This window comes from Ceratotherium simum, chromosome 38 (assembly GCF_057802395.1).
Source record: "Ceratotherium simum simum isolate JZ-2026a chromosome 38, ASM5780239v1, whole genome shotgun sequence".
NCBI lineage: Eukaryota > Metazoa > Chordata > Mammalia > Perissodactyla > Rhinocerotidae > Ceratotherium > Ceratotherium simum.
The window spans coordinates 16002743-16017911 of NC_141937.1; the positions used below are offsets into that span (position 1 = coordinate 16002743).

General features: G+C 41.9%; 1 protein-coding gene across 1 annotated transcript in view; it reads right to left on the bottom strand.

The window, feature by feature from the left end:
• The window catches only part of AKAP12 (A-kinase anchoring protein 12), a 91955-nt gene extending 81667 nt beyond the window's left edge, over positions 1-10288 (bottom strand). Inside the window, exon 1 of the mRNA XM_087425133.1 lies at positions 9991-10288. Coding sequence (XP_087281259.1) covers positions 9991-10152 — 162 coding nt within the window. The 5' untranslated portion in view covers positions 10153-10288. The remainder of the gene's footprint in view (positions 1-9990) is intronic.
• Between the last annotated feature and the right edge of the window lie 4881 nt (positions 10289-15169).

A 15169-nucleotide genomic window follows, 5' to 3' on the forward strand; every position in this document is an offset into this window, starting at 1 on the left:
ATCCCCACCCCCTTCCCCAGTTGGTCCTGCAGTGTATAGCAATCATAAATTCAAAGTAGACTGACCACAGCTAAGGCTGAACTTTGCGTAGCACTCAATGTCACCGGCGTGGAGTAAGACTCTTACATATATACCCAAGTGAAGGTTAATTTCAAACAAAAGTTTCTTGAAAGGCATTCTACAAGCAGTGTGTTAATTTAGTGAAAAATTATTACCTAGAACTGAAAATGTAAAGAAAGGTTAAGAACCATAAAATACATCAGCAATCTTGTTTTATGCAACACAACATACGTATTTATAAGGAAAACTATCAAGGACGCAACGAAGCACGTTTTTTTTTTTTTTTTTTTTTTTTTTTTTTTTAAGATTTTATTTATTCAGTTTTTTCCCCCCAAAGCCCCAGTAGATAGTTTGTATGTCATAGTTTCACATCCTCTAGTTGCTGTACGTGGGACTCGGCCTCACGTTGGACGGAGAAGTGGTGCCTCGGGGCGCTCCCGGGATCCGAACCCGGGCCGCCAGCATCAGAGCGCGCGCACTTAACCGCTAAGCCACGGAGCCGGCCCCGAAGCACGTTTTAAATAAGGATGGTCAACATCAGGGAGTGACAATAGAAAATTGATTGTCGCGCCAGACAAAACCCAGAGCCTGTAAATGGCTCTATTCCGTAAGAAATCATACGCTCAGAGAGGAAGGAAAATAGCAAACCATAAATCGTTCTCTGAACAACAAACCAAAGGGCAGACACTGGAGATGGAAAAAATGACAACGAAATGTCTTCTTTAAAAGTAAAGATAAACATTCCCCAAGCTACCTAGTCTCTTTGCCTACAAATGGAAGGAATGCAAGCCAACCATCAGGCTCTTTTATTTTTAGGTGGCCCCCTGATGTGCTGCGGTAGGATAGTCACTGTTGCACGAAGGAGCAGTAATTCAATAGCTGTTGGATTCAGTGGCACTGTTTTATCTAGTCTTCTATTAATATTCACTTTTGGTTCCACCTTTCCCATAGCTGCCACCATCAGCTCCTTCAGTGCTACCATCTCTTATCTTGGGCCTTCCACTGTACCTCCCAGGCCCACCACTCAGCAAGCCGGGATGGCCCAAATGCCCCTGGTCTCTGCTCTGATGCAGACCACTGTTAGAGAAATGGTACTGATCTCATGGACGCCCTCTGTGATTACCTGCAGAGTCTGCTGCAAACCTCTTCTTTACTTTAAAAGTCCCAAGTTGGGGGCTGGCCCTGCGGCTTAGCGGTTAAGTGCGCGTGCTCCACTGCTGGCGGCCCGAGGTTCGGATCCAGGGCGCGCACCGACGCACCGCTCCTCTGGCCATGCTGAGGTGGGGTCCCACATACAGCAACTGGAGGGATGTGCAACTATGACGTGCAGCTATCTACTGGGGCTTTGGGGAAAAAAAGGAGGAGGACTGGCAATCGATGTTGGCTCAGAGCCGGTCTTCCTCAGCAAAAAGAGGAGGATTAGCACGGATGTTAGCTCAGGGCTGATCTTCCTCACATAAAAAAATAAAAAAAATAAAAGTCCCAAGTTGTTACTATCAAGTGATGTTCTCCCTTCTAAAGACACTTTCACTTTAAATCCTTGTTTGGCATGGTTGGTTACACAGCAATAGACACCTGAAACAGATGTCATGAGGGGGATGTTCTTTCTCTGACTACAGAAGAAACTGAGGTACTCTGTATTCCAAATCTTGAAATCTCGGTTATTTCTGACTGCCCCTCACCAAGTCTATACCCTGCACCCAATCCCACTGCCCCCTGCTAATATCTGCTACATCACCATATCGTGGAAACGTCTGCCGACACAACCTCCCCAAGTCACCCTTCCCAGTCTCACTTCGCCCCACTCTCCTATGGACGTCCTCTCTGCCACGTCTGAGATGGTGTCCCAGGAGTCCATCATCCACCCACGTGGCATTTCTGCATCTCTGTTCTTTATCAGAAGCCCTTACTGGCTCTCTGTTGCCTGTACAGCTTCTACGATGACTGGCTGCCACTGTATTCATCGTCCTCTTGCCATTAGTCTCTTCTTCAGCTCCTTAATACCCCCTGCACTTTCTGCTCTCCCAACTAATGACCTTTTCTCTGCCTGCAACACTTTCCAAAATGTCCTTCTCTTTCTTTCCAAAATGTCCTTCTCTTTCTACAGCAGTTATCTGGACAGCTCACTGAGTAGACATGTACCAACCAATGGCAACTCTCTGAGTGCCCATCCAACTTATCTGAATCCCTGTTATTGAATATTTCCTCTAGAAGGACCCTATCACCTCCCCTAGATGATGAGGTGCTCAAGAACGATGCTATTTGCTCTTACTTCTTTTCTTCTCTCAAAGCATCTAGACCAGTGTCTTTCACATGGTGAGTGGTTAGGAAATACTTAATTGACTATTTTTAATGCATAATATTACATACCAAGAAAACAAAATAACGTTTAAAAGGTAACATCTGCTTCCCACTTTTTAATGTTTATGTATATATAAACTTACCATAGCCATGAGACCAGAGTAACACTTGAGATGTAGAATATAAAAGTATTGTAAATCATGGACTTGCTATCATAACTGACTCAATTTTTAGCCACTCCCTTAATGCTTTTACTCTACAAATTTACTCTACAAATAAACACAGCAGGAAATTTTTTTAAGTAAAAAGAAATCAATAAACAGATGTATGCGTATTTATGGAAACTCGAGTTTTAGCAGGAGGGACTATTTAATAGATGGTACTGGAACAACAGGTAACCCATATGGAAAATGAATTTTAATCTCTCTCTCCAGACATAAAGTAATCCATTTCTAGAGGATTAGGGAGCTAAATATATGAAAAGGAGAACTTTTAACCTTTTTAAGACTGAGCTCTTGGAGTTCTCTTGGTGTCCTCAGTTCCTCGAGTACACCAGCTAGTAAAGAAATGTTCATGGAGTGAAGACTGAATAGTAAAGACATGGTGGGGAAAGCCAGAACTCTATTCTGATCTTCAACGACGTGGTTAGGTTTTTAAGATTTCTTCACAGATTTTTGGACCAGCCAAATGGCATAAACTGAGCCCTCAGCTACTCCTACTCAGCACAAGGGAAGGTTTGAACTGATGATGAGGGAAGAGGTTTAAGAGGCAATCAGGTGGAAACAAAAACGTGAACACTGAGCAATTTCTGGGTAGCTCCTTGCTCAGAAAGAACAACAGCATTGGATTCAACACCTATTTACCTGGAATCGCACGTTCTATTTAGAAAGGCCTCCACTACCAGCACACTTGTTTTCAATACAGTAGAATAAGGGAATGAAATTATGTAGGAGAAATATTTCCCTCTATTTTCTCCGAGATATGTGGAGGGGAATACTTACTCTTCCAACATCATCCGAAACCATCCTTCCACCCACACAAGCTCCAACCTCAGTCAGTCTGCGCTCTCCCTGGCCCTCTATCAGCTCCTACACCCTACACCCGCATTCCTTAAGGCAAGGGTGGCTACAGCAGGCAGATCAGAATACCTGATGGGCATTAAGACTACAGAATCTCAGACCCTTCTATTGCCTGCAATTCTGATTCAGTGCATCTAGGATGGGGGCCCAGGTGTCTTTAGAAAGCTCCCCGAGTGTTTCAATTGTACAACTAGGTTTGGGAACCAGGGGAAATTTAATCTCAATACTCCCACAATTTGCAGTCTGCATATAACAAACAGATCAGCCAATGAGTTGTAGTAACCTCCCTTTCTCAAATTTTGGCTTATCTCACTTTCAAATCAAACATGAAATTGACATTTAACTAAAGCTGGGATTGAGGTTAGGTAGAACGAAATTACTGGGTCCTCCCCCCACCCCACTTCTTTTAAAACATCACAGAGAAACTGTAGGGAAGACAAAAACCTTTGAACTTGAAAGAATACTTGTATTAAGAGAAGTCTAACAGTGTCTGGGAAAGACCCTGTAGTTTCCTGTGCTTTGAACACCTACATTTTTCTGGGAAAACACATTTATTCCAGTTAACAGAGCCAGACTGTCATTTGTCCAGAGAATGAGAACAGAGCCCAGGGGACAGCCTTCAGCCTATTGTTTTCCCAGGAGTGGATTTCTGCTGCCCCCAACCCTGATTCCAACATTTCGTGGATCAGAAGAATGAAGAAATTTCTGGCAACTAGATGTTCCCAGAGGAGAAACTTTAAAACTGATAGCTCAAGAAGTAGGTCATCGTCCAAGCAAATAAAATTAAAGACAGTTTACTAATTTGGGAAGAAAAAAGAGTAAATAAGAGCAGTACCTCAGCTGCCTTTTTACTCTTAAACTTGATTTTTGCCTATTTTGACTAATTTGTGGGTAAAAAAAAAAAGTCTTTAAAAATTAATTACTAGTAAAATAAACCATAGCCTTTAATGCTCTGAAAGCCAGTCTAGTTCATGATCAGGTGGTGCACAGAAGAAAAGCATATGGCCAATATACATGACAAGGCGCTCAACTTCATAATTAAAAAGGTGTCAAGGAATCTGAGGTGCCAACTGAGGTACAGATTGGCAAAGATCAGAAAATCTGATACCCAGTGAGGCAAAGGCATTGGAAAGCCAGTGTTGATCTCCAGAGAGCAGAGATGCAAAGTGGTATAATCTCTTTGGAAAGTAAACTTGGCAAGAACTATCAAAATTTAAAATGCATATAAATCCTTTGATCTAACAATTCCACTTCCAGAAATCTATCCTAGAGATACACTTGCACACACACAAAGAGATCCAAAATAGGACATTCCCTGCATCAACGTATTATAGCAAAAGACTAGGACATCTTTAAATATCAACACAGAGGATTGGTAAAATCATTATGGTACTTCAACCAATAAAGGAGAAATTTATGTAGCCATTAATAAGAATGGGGGTAGATCTTTATGTCCTGATATGAAAAGATATCCAAAACCTAAAGTAGCAGAATGTAAATGATATGTCTTGTTTGTTAAAGGAAAAAGCTGGGGCTATTCTTCTTTATATCCTTGCACATGCATACAGTTTTTGAAAGAACATTCGAGAAACCACCAACATTGATTTCAAACTACTGTCAACAGTGAATACTTGGGGGGGTGGGAGGAATAAAAGACTTTCATTTCTTACCACACTCTACAAATTAAGGTTCTCCACCATTAACCTTTTTAGAAAAATAGATTTTAGAAAAATATACATTAAATGAATCCTGTTAGGCAATCACTTTAAATAAAAACCATTTTAATAAGAGTAAACAAGTGCTTTTGATCGTCTTATAAAGCCTTTATGATTCAAGAATGATGACGTCAGATCTACAGTCAGCTTTAAATAAGTAAACAATTATTTATGGTAAGAAATACAAAGGGATGTATAAATTAAATTATTACAGATTATTAATATCTTCATTCTAATCCTTTTATTAGATGTACCAATGAGTAGGAAACAAAAGGATGATCATAGGTACAAAAACCTACCCTTATATTCTCTAATAAGGTGCTAATTTGCAGGGAAATGGCCCAAAATCTAAATAGACAAGTCAAATAATTATAATTATAGATTTGACAGACTTTTAAAGAATTTATTGAAAATAAGCTTACACATTTATAAAATATAGTGCTACTCCCTTCCAAGCCCAGCTTTTTTCCTATTTTCCCACTGTATTATTTTAAAACGAAACACTCTAAATTGTAATTTTTTTAGGTTATAAGAGAACTAAGAATTGGGTTCAAGGACATGTAGTTTTATTTTTTTCATAAGATAAAAGTACTCATATATTTTTCTCAGAATGCTGAGTGCTGTAAGTTCTAATTTCTCACTTCATGAATGACTACAGCATATAGAATAGTAGAGGCCATGGATGAGCACCGTCTACCTTGATTTTCCTTTCGCTGGTATTCTGTAACACTGAATATGTGCTAAAACCGAAAAAGAAAAAAACAATTTCCCAGGACCTTTTAAAACAAAACATTTTATTTCTATTTCATTAATTATCCTATAAGATACCAAATGAGAATAATCTTTACAACATCACTTTAAAGCTATCAAGGCAGAGATTAGTCGATCCAAAGTGAATTCAAAGAGGATGCACAGTTGGGGCCTGTTCCTCATAGAGGTAAGTATTTCAAATGGAAATTTCCACTGATCTCACACATCTAAGAGCCTAAAAGGCTATAATGGATTAAAAGGGAGGCCCCACCCTCCTCACAGGCTATCACTATCCTAAATGACCATCCTCACACCCACAGCTCCAATTTCTGGACTGTGTTCTCATCAGAAAAGAGCACCTCTTCCAATCTGGGGGAAATCCACAGAAATACAGGTAGCCACATACAAAAACACCACTCTATTAACAAACATATAATTGTCTCCTAGTTGTCTTAAATTCTGGCCCTTTTAGTGTAAAACTGGTGACATAATCACATTAGGGCCATCTTCATTCTCCATTCCCATTCCGTAAACAGAGGGAAAATGGGAGAAAGCATACTACCTTAGGCTGGGAGAGGAATTATGAAATACAGCTGGCCAACTCAATTGTCTGTTTTCATGCACTGAAGGCAAAAACATCCTTAAATCTACTAATGAGACAATGGATTCCTCTATTTGAGAGCATCTTTACGTTTGGGTGATTCTCAGTTCTTGTAACCAAATGCAACCACAGCTTGAAGGACCAACAAGGGTCCCCATTTCCCCACTGACATTGGCCTCACATTGTTGCAACTGACCACTGTTCCATTTCCAGCTCTCAAGTCATTGATTGAGCAGAAAAGACAGAAAGGCTAATTCAGAGGATTATGATCATTCAGACTTAGCCTGGAGCTTGGCTCCAGAAATTAAGATACGCCACAGACATGGAAGTAAATCTGTCATTGGTCACCCCACCCTATACTGTTACCTGAATGAAAATACTCTTTTGAAGACAAATTTTTACAGACAGACAATTGAGGAAGAATGAGGCTTTATCTACCACCTGTGTTCAGGCAGTCTAATCTTCCCACTCCTGCAGTAACCAAAATGGCCAAGTCTCAAAATAACTATCAAGCCATTTTGCCCCCAGAAGTAACATATAAGGATTGTAAAAGATTGACTGGAAGATAAGACTCCTTCCATTTTATTGAAATACATCACAGATAAAACCAAGACTTCTGCCTCAATGCATCTAAATGTTAAGCTTGAGTAATCAAGTCTATAACTCTCCATTTGACCTAATAGGAGTGATAATTCAATTAGTGTAATGTCTTTTGAGGTACAAGCACTTACTTACTGAGTAATCGATAACTAAAATTAGCAGAAAAAAGGAAAGTAAACTGGGTTGCTAATAGGCAGCATGTATATAATATAAACATCATTTAGATGGAAAGAAAATCTGCTAACTGCCTTTAATTAATGATCAGCATTCTACTGGGGGGGGGGAATGTATTACTCTACATGTCCACAGATCCCATCAAGAAGGCTCAAGATGTGATTCATAATTAACTCAATGTATAAAGTGATCTCATTTGAGCCACTCATATTTATAATATATTTATCTATTTGAGATTGCAGTCAATTCGAAATTGCAACGCTAACAAGCCACTCTATTTCTAGAGAAATAGAAACCAAAGTCCCCAGATTTGAGTTTTTTGCCAAAATATTCACTTGGTCTTTGGTGAAAAGTGAAAGTGGTCAAAATGAAAATATTCACTTTGGTTAATAACCAAACAGAATGACTCGACTGAGTCACTATCTGAGATACATGAGACAGATCATGCTAATGAGAAGGTCAAAGGCGTTAAACTGTAGAAAAAGTAGATGAGCCAAGGTATTCCCTAACTTGACATTCTCCAATCAGAATCAGGGAGCCAGTGCCACACATCGGGGTGCCACACATGGGGGAACACCTTTTATGAACAAAAACAGATATGGTCCTTGCCCTTGTATAGCATTCAGAACAGCCAAGATTACATTTATTAGTTAACTCACTAAACCCACAAATGTGCAAATGGCTGAGAAAGGTCCATGGTACTATGGGAGCCTAGAATGGCAGATGGGATTATTCAGAGGTCAGGAATTGGAGTTTAACAGGGCGAGGAGTGGAGGCAAGAACTACATGCTGAGTCATTCTTCTTTACGAAGTCCTTTTGAGAAGACGTAGGTCTTCAAACCCTGAGCAATAAATTTTGCTAGTGGAAACGAAAAACTACACATTTTCCAAGGATACACGTAAGTGTATTGATTTATCTCCAAATTGGTAACTGGGCAGTATGCCAAAAAGTTTAATGATATTCTGGATGTCATTTAAGTAATATTTTAAAGGAGGTCATTTAGCTAATTCAAGATGGTGGTGACTAGGAAAGAAGGAGAAAGATAACGTTATAGAGAAGGATAAAGAGAAGAGAATGGAAGGAATATTTCTAAGTTAACAAATTCAGGTTTATTGGGAAGAGAATAAGTACCATATTTCAGTGTGAACCGTCAATGAGAATTCAAATAGTAAAAGCCAAGGGAAAAATGTCCCCCCTTTGCAAGCTTTAGCAATTACACCTTAAAATTACTTCCATTACTGGACTATAAACAGTGGTTATGCAGCCATTTTGATGGTAGCTGGCATCAAACAGTGATGTCCAGTAAGTATTAAAATGTGACTTAGACCTCAAAAGGATGGTACCTAAGGCCCAAGGCTTAGGTATCTTAGAAAAATCTAGATATTCCCAGGCACAGTTAGTACTTGTTAGTATCCACATCTCTAGGGACCATGGGTTTTACAAGTAGCGCTAAGTCAAAGACTGAAGGTAATCTAGTTATTAAGAACAGTCTTTCAGCCCAAACTAGACTAGGACAGCTAAAGACGTCAAGGCAATGAGATCATAGTTCTGTGAAATCTACCTAGACTTCAGCTATTTTTCTTTTTCACATTGTAAACATCTATTCCTCCTGGGATAACTCTTAACGGTCCTCAAGTACTCTGTATCCTCAAATTCGAGGCATGGGTGTGTTTTTTTTAAATGTTTTTTTAAATATTAAGTGTGGTTATACACATCCTCCTATAAGGATATCGCAGAAGGCGTTAGGTGAAGCCTTGCTAATGAACACACATGCTGGAAAACAGATCTAGAATACAACGATCGGAACAAGTCACAGTCTTGGCGGCTGCAGTGGCCAAGAACAAATATTTCAGCCTTGAAGACTTAAGGCTATAAAATGCAAAATTTCTAGGAGGTTCAGCACTGCCTGCATAGACCAGAGTACTACAGGGAACGCTCGCTTTCGCCTCCGACCGCATCCTTTGAGAACTTCTAACTACTCCTCCAGTATTTGTTTACCCAATTGAGTCCACAGGCAATGCGCCGAGCCAAAAGGAGGACGCCGCCTTTTTGCGAAACCTGTCATTCCCTTTGGAAATGCAGCGTCTGCCCAGGTTTTCTTTGGCTCCGAGCAAGCTACACCCCAGGTTTTAGCTGCATCAGGAAGGCGGTGTCTGCTCGAGCCGCTGCCGCAGGGGACTGGGTACCAAACCCGGGTTGCTCCAGGCTCAGCTAGTACCAAGGACGGTGCGCGGCGGGAACCCATGGGGGCCCGCTCGCCAGCTGCAACACGGGTCATGGCCCAACAGCTGACTTACCGCATCCGGGAGAAAGGGGGGGCCGGGGGCTCGACAGGCTCCGCCCGTGGGCCAATTCTCCAGGGACTCCCGCATGCAGCCCATCCGTCTCGGGCTGGGTGGTTCCCACCGGAAGAGTGTGGAGAAAGGCTCGGTTAGCGGCGGGCAAGACGCGGATTTTATTACTGCGGATGGCGCAGTCGCCTCCCCTGGAGACCCACGACAAAGATGCGAGCCCCCCGCCGCGCTGGCTGCTGCTCTGCTCCCGCCCCGGCGCAAAAGACCCCCCTGACAAGCCTAGAAAAAGGAGTGCATGCTCCCGAGTTTGCAGATGGGCTGGACGGGTGGGAAGTTCTCGCAGGCAGAAATCAGAGGGACCACCCCCACCACCCACCCCCGCCTCGCCGGGGCAGGTGGCCCGGCGCGCCCGTACCTTGGTGGCGGGGTCCGGGGCGGCGACGGCGGGGTCCCCCGGGGCGCCGGGCGCCGCCTCCGCCGCGGGGCCGCCGCTGCCGGGCTCGGGCTCGGCCGGCGTCGCGCTCCCCGCCTCCGGCTGCTCCGGGCTCCGCTGCTCGGTGGAGCTCCCGGCGCCCATGGCTTCTCTGCGGTTCTCCCGCGCCCAGCCGCCCGGTTACGCCTTCCCCAAACCGCAAGGACGCGGGGAAGAGCCAGAAGCCGTGCGCCCGCGCGGTCCCAGGAGCGCCTTCCTCTCCCGTCCTCCTCCGAACGCGCCCAGACTGCGAATGAAGGAGACGCGCTCGCGGCAAACTCCTTAAAAGAAAAAAAAAAAAAAAAAAAAAGCCACCTCTTTGCCTCCTCCTCCCCCCTTGTTTTTCCCTTGCTTCATCACATGAGCACAGCCCCAGACACGCCTTGCAGCAGCATCTCTCCCCAGGCTGCTAGGACCCGAGGCGCAGTGAAAGCCTCGAGCCAAGGTCCCGGCGAGCAGCCCACCGCGACCCCCAAGGCACCTCCGGTTCATAAACGGGGTCTAGAGCTGGGGGGCGCCCCGGGGCTGCCGAGGGTGAGGGTAGGGCCGAAACCCGCCGGGGAGATTGGATTAGCTGGGCTTTATTAAATGATTGATAACCTAAGGCAGGGCTTCTGCGGCAGAGGGACTTGCAACTTGCCCAGAAGCGAACCCAAATCCCCATTTGCTTTCCTTCACATTGTGTTTGCCTCTGAACGTTCGTTGCTGCCTCCTCCCCATGAGCGGGAGAAAGGCTAGCGCTCCTTGGCGTCTCCGGAGTCTGACCATATTAGGACACCTCACGTGGCAGGAGCAGGGAACCGAGAGGTTAATGCAGTCAGACCACAGATGAGGTGGGCCAGGCGGCCCCACGCTCTCCTATCATCCGGAACAAGTGATGTCAGGCGATGCCATCAGCGACACTGGCCGCCCTCCTTCCCTGGGGAATTTGGGGAAATCAGACTGTTACTGGAAGTGTGCCTGTCCTTTGAGGGCCTGATGCTCGAGGTCCAGGCCACTTCTGCCTGCGCCATGCTGAAACATGACGACGTGGATCTGTCCCTTTGCCATCAGTATTTCTCCGTAGATAACGGCTTTAAATAATATCAGCCTAAGCGGCCTGCGTTCTTTCCCTTCATACTCTTGAATATAACACTTGTTATAGGACTATAGCAGGCAGTCAATAAATATTTGAACTAAATTAAATTTTTAGCTGGATTATTTTGCACATAGCATAAACGTGGTGGGGCTGGAAGAAAAATTATCCCAGTTTTAACTGGCAACTAAATGCCTTAGCTTTTGCAAATCGTTGGAATCATCATTAAAAATGAAGGAACTTTTGGAATAGTGGCACTAGATACCAGGTAAATATCCCATACTCAGATTTAGTACAATTAGTATAGTTTAGTACAATTGATGTAAGCTGTAGTTCAGTACTAGGATATTTTGGGTCTAATTAATTGTGTGTAGTATAACAGCACCTTGGGAACCACAGGTTAGTTTTCCAGCAGAAAATTTTTCTGAATTAATCATTTTTATTTGAAGGAGTACATAAAGGCCACTTTTTCTGGAATTTAATCCCTTAAGAAGCAGTATACTTGCAAAATAGTTGGTTTTCAGGATTTTTAAGCATTTCACCCATTTCGACTTAAATTTTGACTCCTTAGGAAACACAGTACCGGGGCCAGCCTGGTGGGGTAGTAGTTAAGTTCCCGCACTCTGCTTCGGCAGCCCGGGGTTTGCAGGTTCGGATCCCAGTTGCATGCACACTGAACCCCTGCCCAGCACTTCACTCCCCTTCTGTAGGAAGCTTCCAATGTGTTCTCTCCTCTTTTTAGGAATATTAGCAAAAAATGGCGTTCAGACCTCACCTAGGATGTTAAGAGCTAAAAACGCTGTTAAAGCCTATTTGAGAATGATTAGCGTCAGCACAGATGAAAATGTATCAGTAAGTAGGACAAATACTATCAAAATTTCCCGTTCTGTGAGATTATATTTATTCAGTCCGTGGGAAATTCTTAACAAAGCTTTTCACATCTACTGGCCTTTAAATTTTCAGAAAAGATTGCAAGGTCAAAGATTTCAACAGTGTACAACCCACATGCTGAGGAAGACATTGCTAGTGTCTGCTTAGATTAGCAACCACTTGCTTTCTGTTTCTTTTTCAGGCTGTGAAAACGCTCATATTCTTATTTTTTAAAAGCAAAATCTTATTTTAAGAACTGTGCGTGTTCTAGTACTTCCTGTTCAGCCTGAAACAGCTCCCTGATAAGGAGGAATTAAGAATAATGGGCTCCTTTGTAGATTCACAAGCACACACATAACTACCTTTGGTTTCTAGACTGACCAAAGAATCTTTTCCATCTTACCTGTAGAGTGGGAGTTACTCTCTGTTGAGTTATTTTTGTTAAGAAGAGTGGCTATGTTATTCATTATCCCTAGCCATGAGATGTCCCAACCTTGGGCTTCAGAACATTACAAACTTCATTCATTCATTTGTTCATTCATTCATTCATTCATTCAACACATTCATTGAGTGCCTGATATGTGCCAAGCACAGAGTTACTGTGTCTCGGACTCAAGGCTCTAAATCAAGTCACCAAGAGTTTTGGAGAAAACTTCGGAATTGCTTGCATCAGTGTCAGTAATGGAGAGGACGAAAGCTGCCCTCTATTTTCCACTTCTAAGTCCAAGGCTGTCAGTTACCCCGATTTCGAGTCAGCAGCCCTTTCTCCTCCAAACAGCAGGACGCAGGTGTCCCCGCATATCCTTTCCCAGGGGGCAGTTGGTGGTAGAGTCGTTTCCCTGAGAGAGTTATTGCTCTCGTAAAAACAGTTTGAGATTCTCAAAAACAAATGCCTGTTGTCCATACAGCCAGCTGAACTTGTATGTTTACTTGTAAGTTAGCTTTACTTCTCCGGAAAGACAGGTCACACCAGATTTTATAATAACATTTAGAGTCATAGCTGGGCATCTTGTGCGTAGACCAAAACATTTTCAAATATGTTTTAAATGAATTCACAAATGCGAAACATTTTACAACTGAGTTAATACAACCCCTTGAAAGTACAATAATAATTACAATTATTAAAACGGAATTTAAAACTAATGCTTAACTCTACCCCACAGATTCATTCTCTAGCTACAAAGCCTTCAGGCAATTTCATTTAGAACTGGCAACTCTTCACCCTTGAAACTACCACTTATCACTTCTTTGCTTTCTCTAAAAGCCTACTTTTTTCTGAACCAATTACTCATATCCATATATCTAAGCCATCTAAGAACCCAACTTCTATTTTCCTCTCCTTCTAATTATAAACTAGAAAACTAGAATTATTATTAATTTTATTCCATTCATGAGTAACTAAAAATCCAACATTCATACAGAAACTATAGAAAAAGTTCAATATACAGATGAAGTTCAAGGGTCAACCACCTGTAGATAAACATCACAAAAATAGGCAAATGCTTTTTTTCTAACTTTTAAGGAATGTATTGCTTTGGGGTAAAGTATAATGCCAGCTTTTTGTATATCAGCTTCATTTACTAAGATTTAAGATTGGCTGCTGACTCAAATCTAAGATTACTCTAAATAACAAAGGGGGGCAGGTAATCCTTTCACTTATATTATTTATATATAAATATGTGTATATTTGTGTTTTTTCCGTCACCATGGAAGCCTTTATAGAAGCAATTATTTAGAGAACTAATTTGACATAGCTGCCACCATTTTGTTCAAGATGTGGCTTGGGCTGGCCACATGGCATAATGGTTAAGTTTGGTATGCTTGGCTTTGGTGGCCCGGGGTTCCCAGGTTCAGATCCTGGGTGCCGACCTGTACCACTCATTAGCCATGCTGTGGTGATGACCCACATACAAAACAGAGGAAGATTGGTGCAGATGTTAGTTCAGGGCGAATCTTCTGCAGCAAAAAAAAAAAAAAAAAAAAAAAAAAAGATGTGGCTAAATATAAACAAACAAGTAAATGGACATAATTGGAATGCAGTCATCAATAAGCCAGTACAGCTTTGGCTCCCCTTGTTTCTAGAGTTGGGCTGTTGTCCATTCACAAATGACTGGAACCAAGATATAGTAAATGATTTGCCCAATATAAAGAGAGAATTTCTCAGGGCCCATTTTCAGAGGGTACCTGAAGGTATCTGGAAGATTTTTCACTCCAAGGCAGATCAAGATACCATAATCCTCACAACTTTGAATCCCTTCACAAATTCGACAAAGGATCCTGTGAGTATCCAGTATTTTAAAAAATATATTTTTATCATATTAATTCAATAAACTTTTATTAAGTGCCAGGCAAAATGCTTGGGACTTTTCAAAGCTGGAAAGTTTGGTTTCAAAAGTCAACATTGCTTACTCAAAAAAGACATTACGGAGACATATATTGTAAATTATTGAGTGATTTTTATGTTCCTCTATTAACTTGAATCCCTTTGTGAATTTTTAATCTCAGATCTGCACTATGTTGTCTTGACATCGAAAAATACTTCAGTTATTTTTTGCATGTGATTAAGAACCCAATGAAAAGACCCATGCTTGACCTCAAGAAGAATTACTAAAATAGTATACAAGAGAGATTGACTTATTTTATTCCATTTTCTGGAGCTCCCACCCAAATCTCAGATGATGTCCTGATGAGTTCTGTATTGATCTCAATTCTATCAGCTGCTATTTTTTCCTTCTTTAATGACTTCTTTTCACTCTTACAAATACGTTGTCTATAGGAGGAGTTGCTATGATAAATCGGAATAAAAGATAGAAAATCAACAGTGAAACCAGATACACTTCTCCTTCCTTCCCTCCCTACATGTTACTTCATTACAACGTCACTTGGAGCGCAATTAATTACCTGAAACAGATTCCCAAATCTGCAGCTGCTTGTGCTACTAACTCAATGAAAACTTTGAAAAGGGCAACACTCGTTTGGATATGTTGTTTTGAATATTATTGTGCTCTTGAGAATTCTATGGAACAAGTTATGAGTAAAATATTTGAATTTTACTTTCTATGAAAGAATTTGAGACGCTGATTATTTCAGAATGTGAAATTATGGGGTGTTTTCCTGAGTAAAAAGGATGGGTTAGGGGGCCGGCCTGGTGGCACAGCGGTTAAGTGCCCAAGCTTG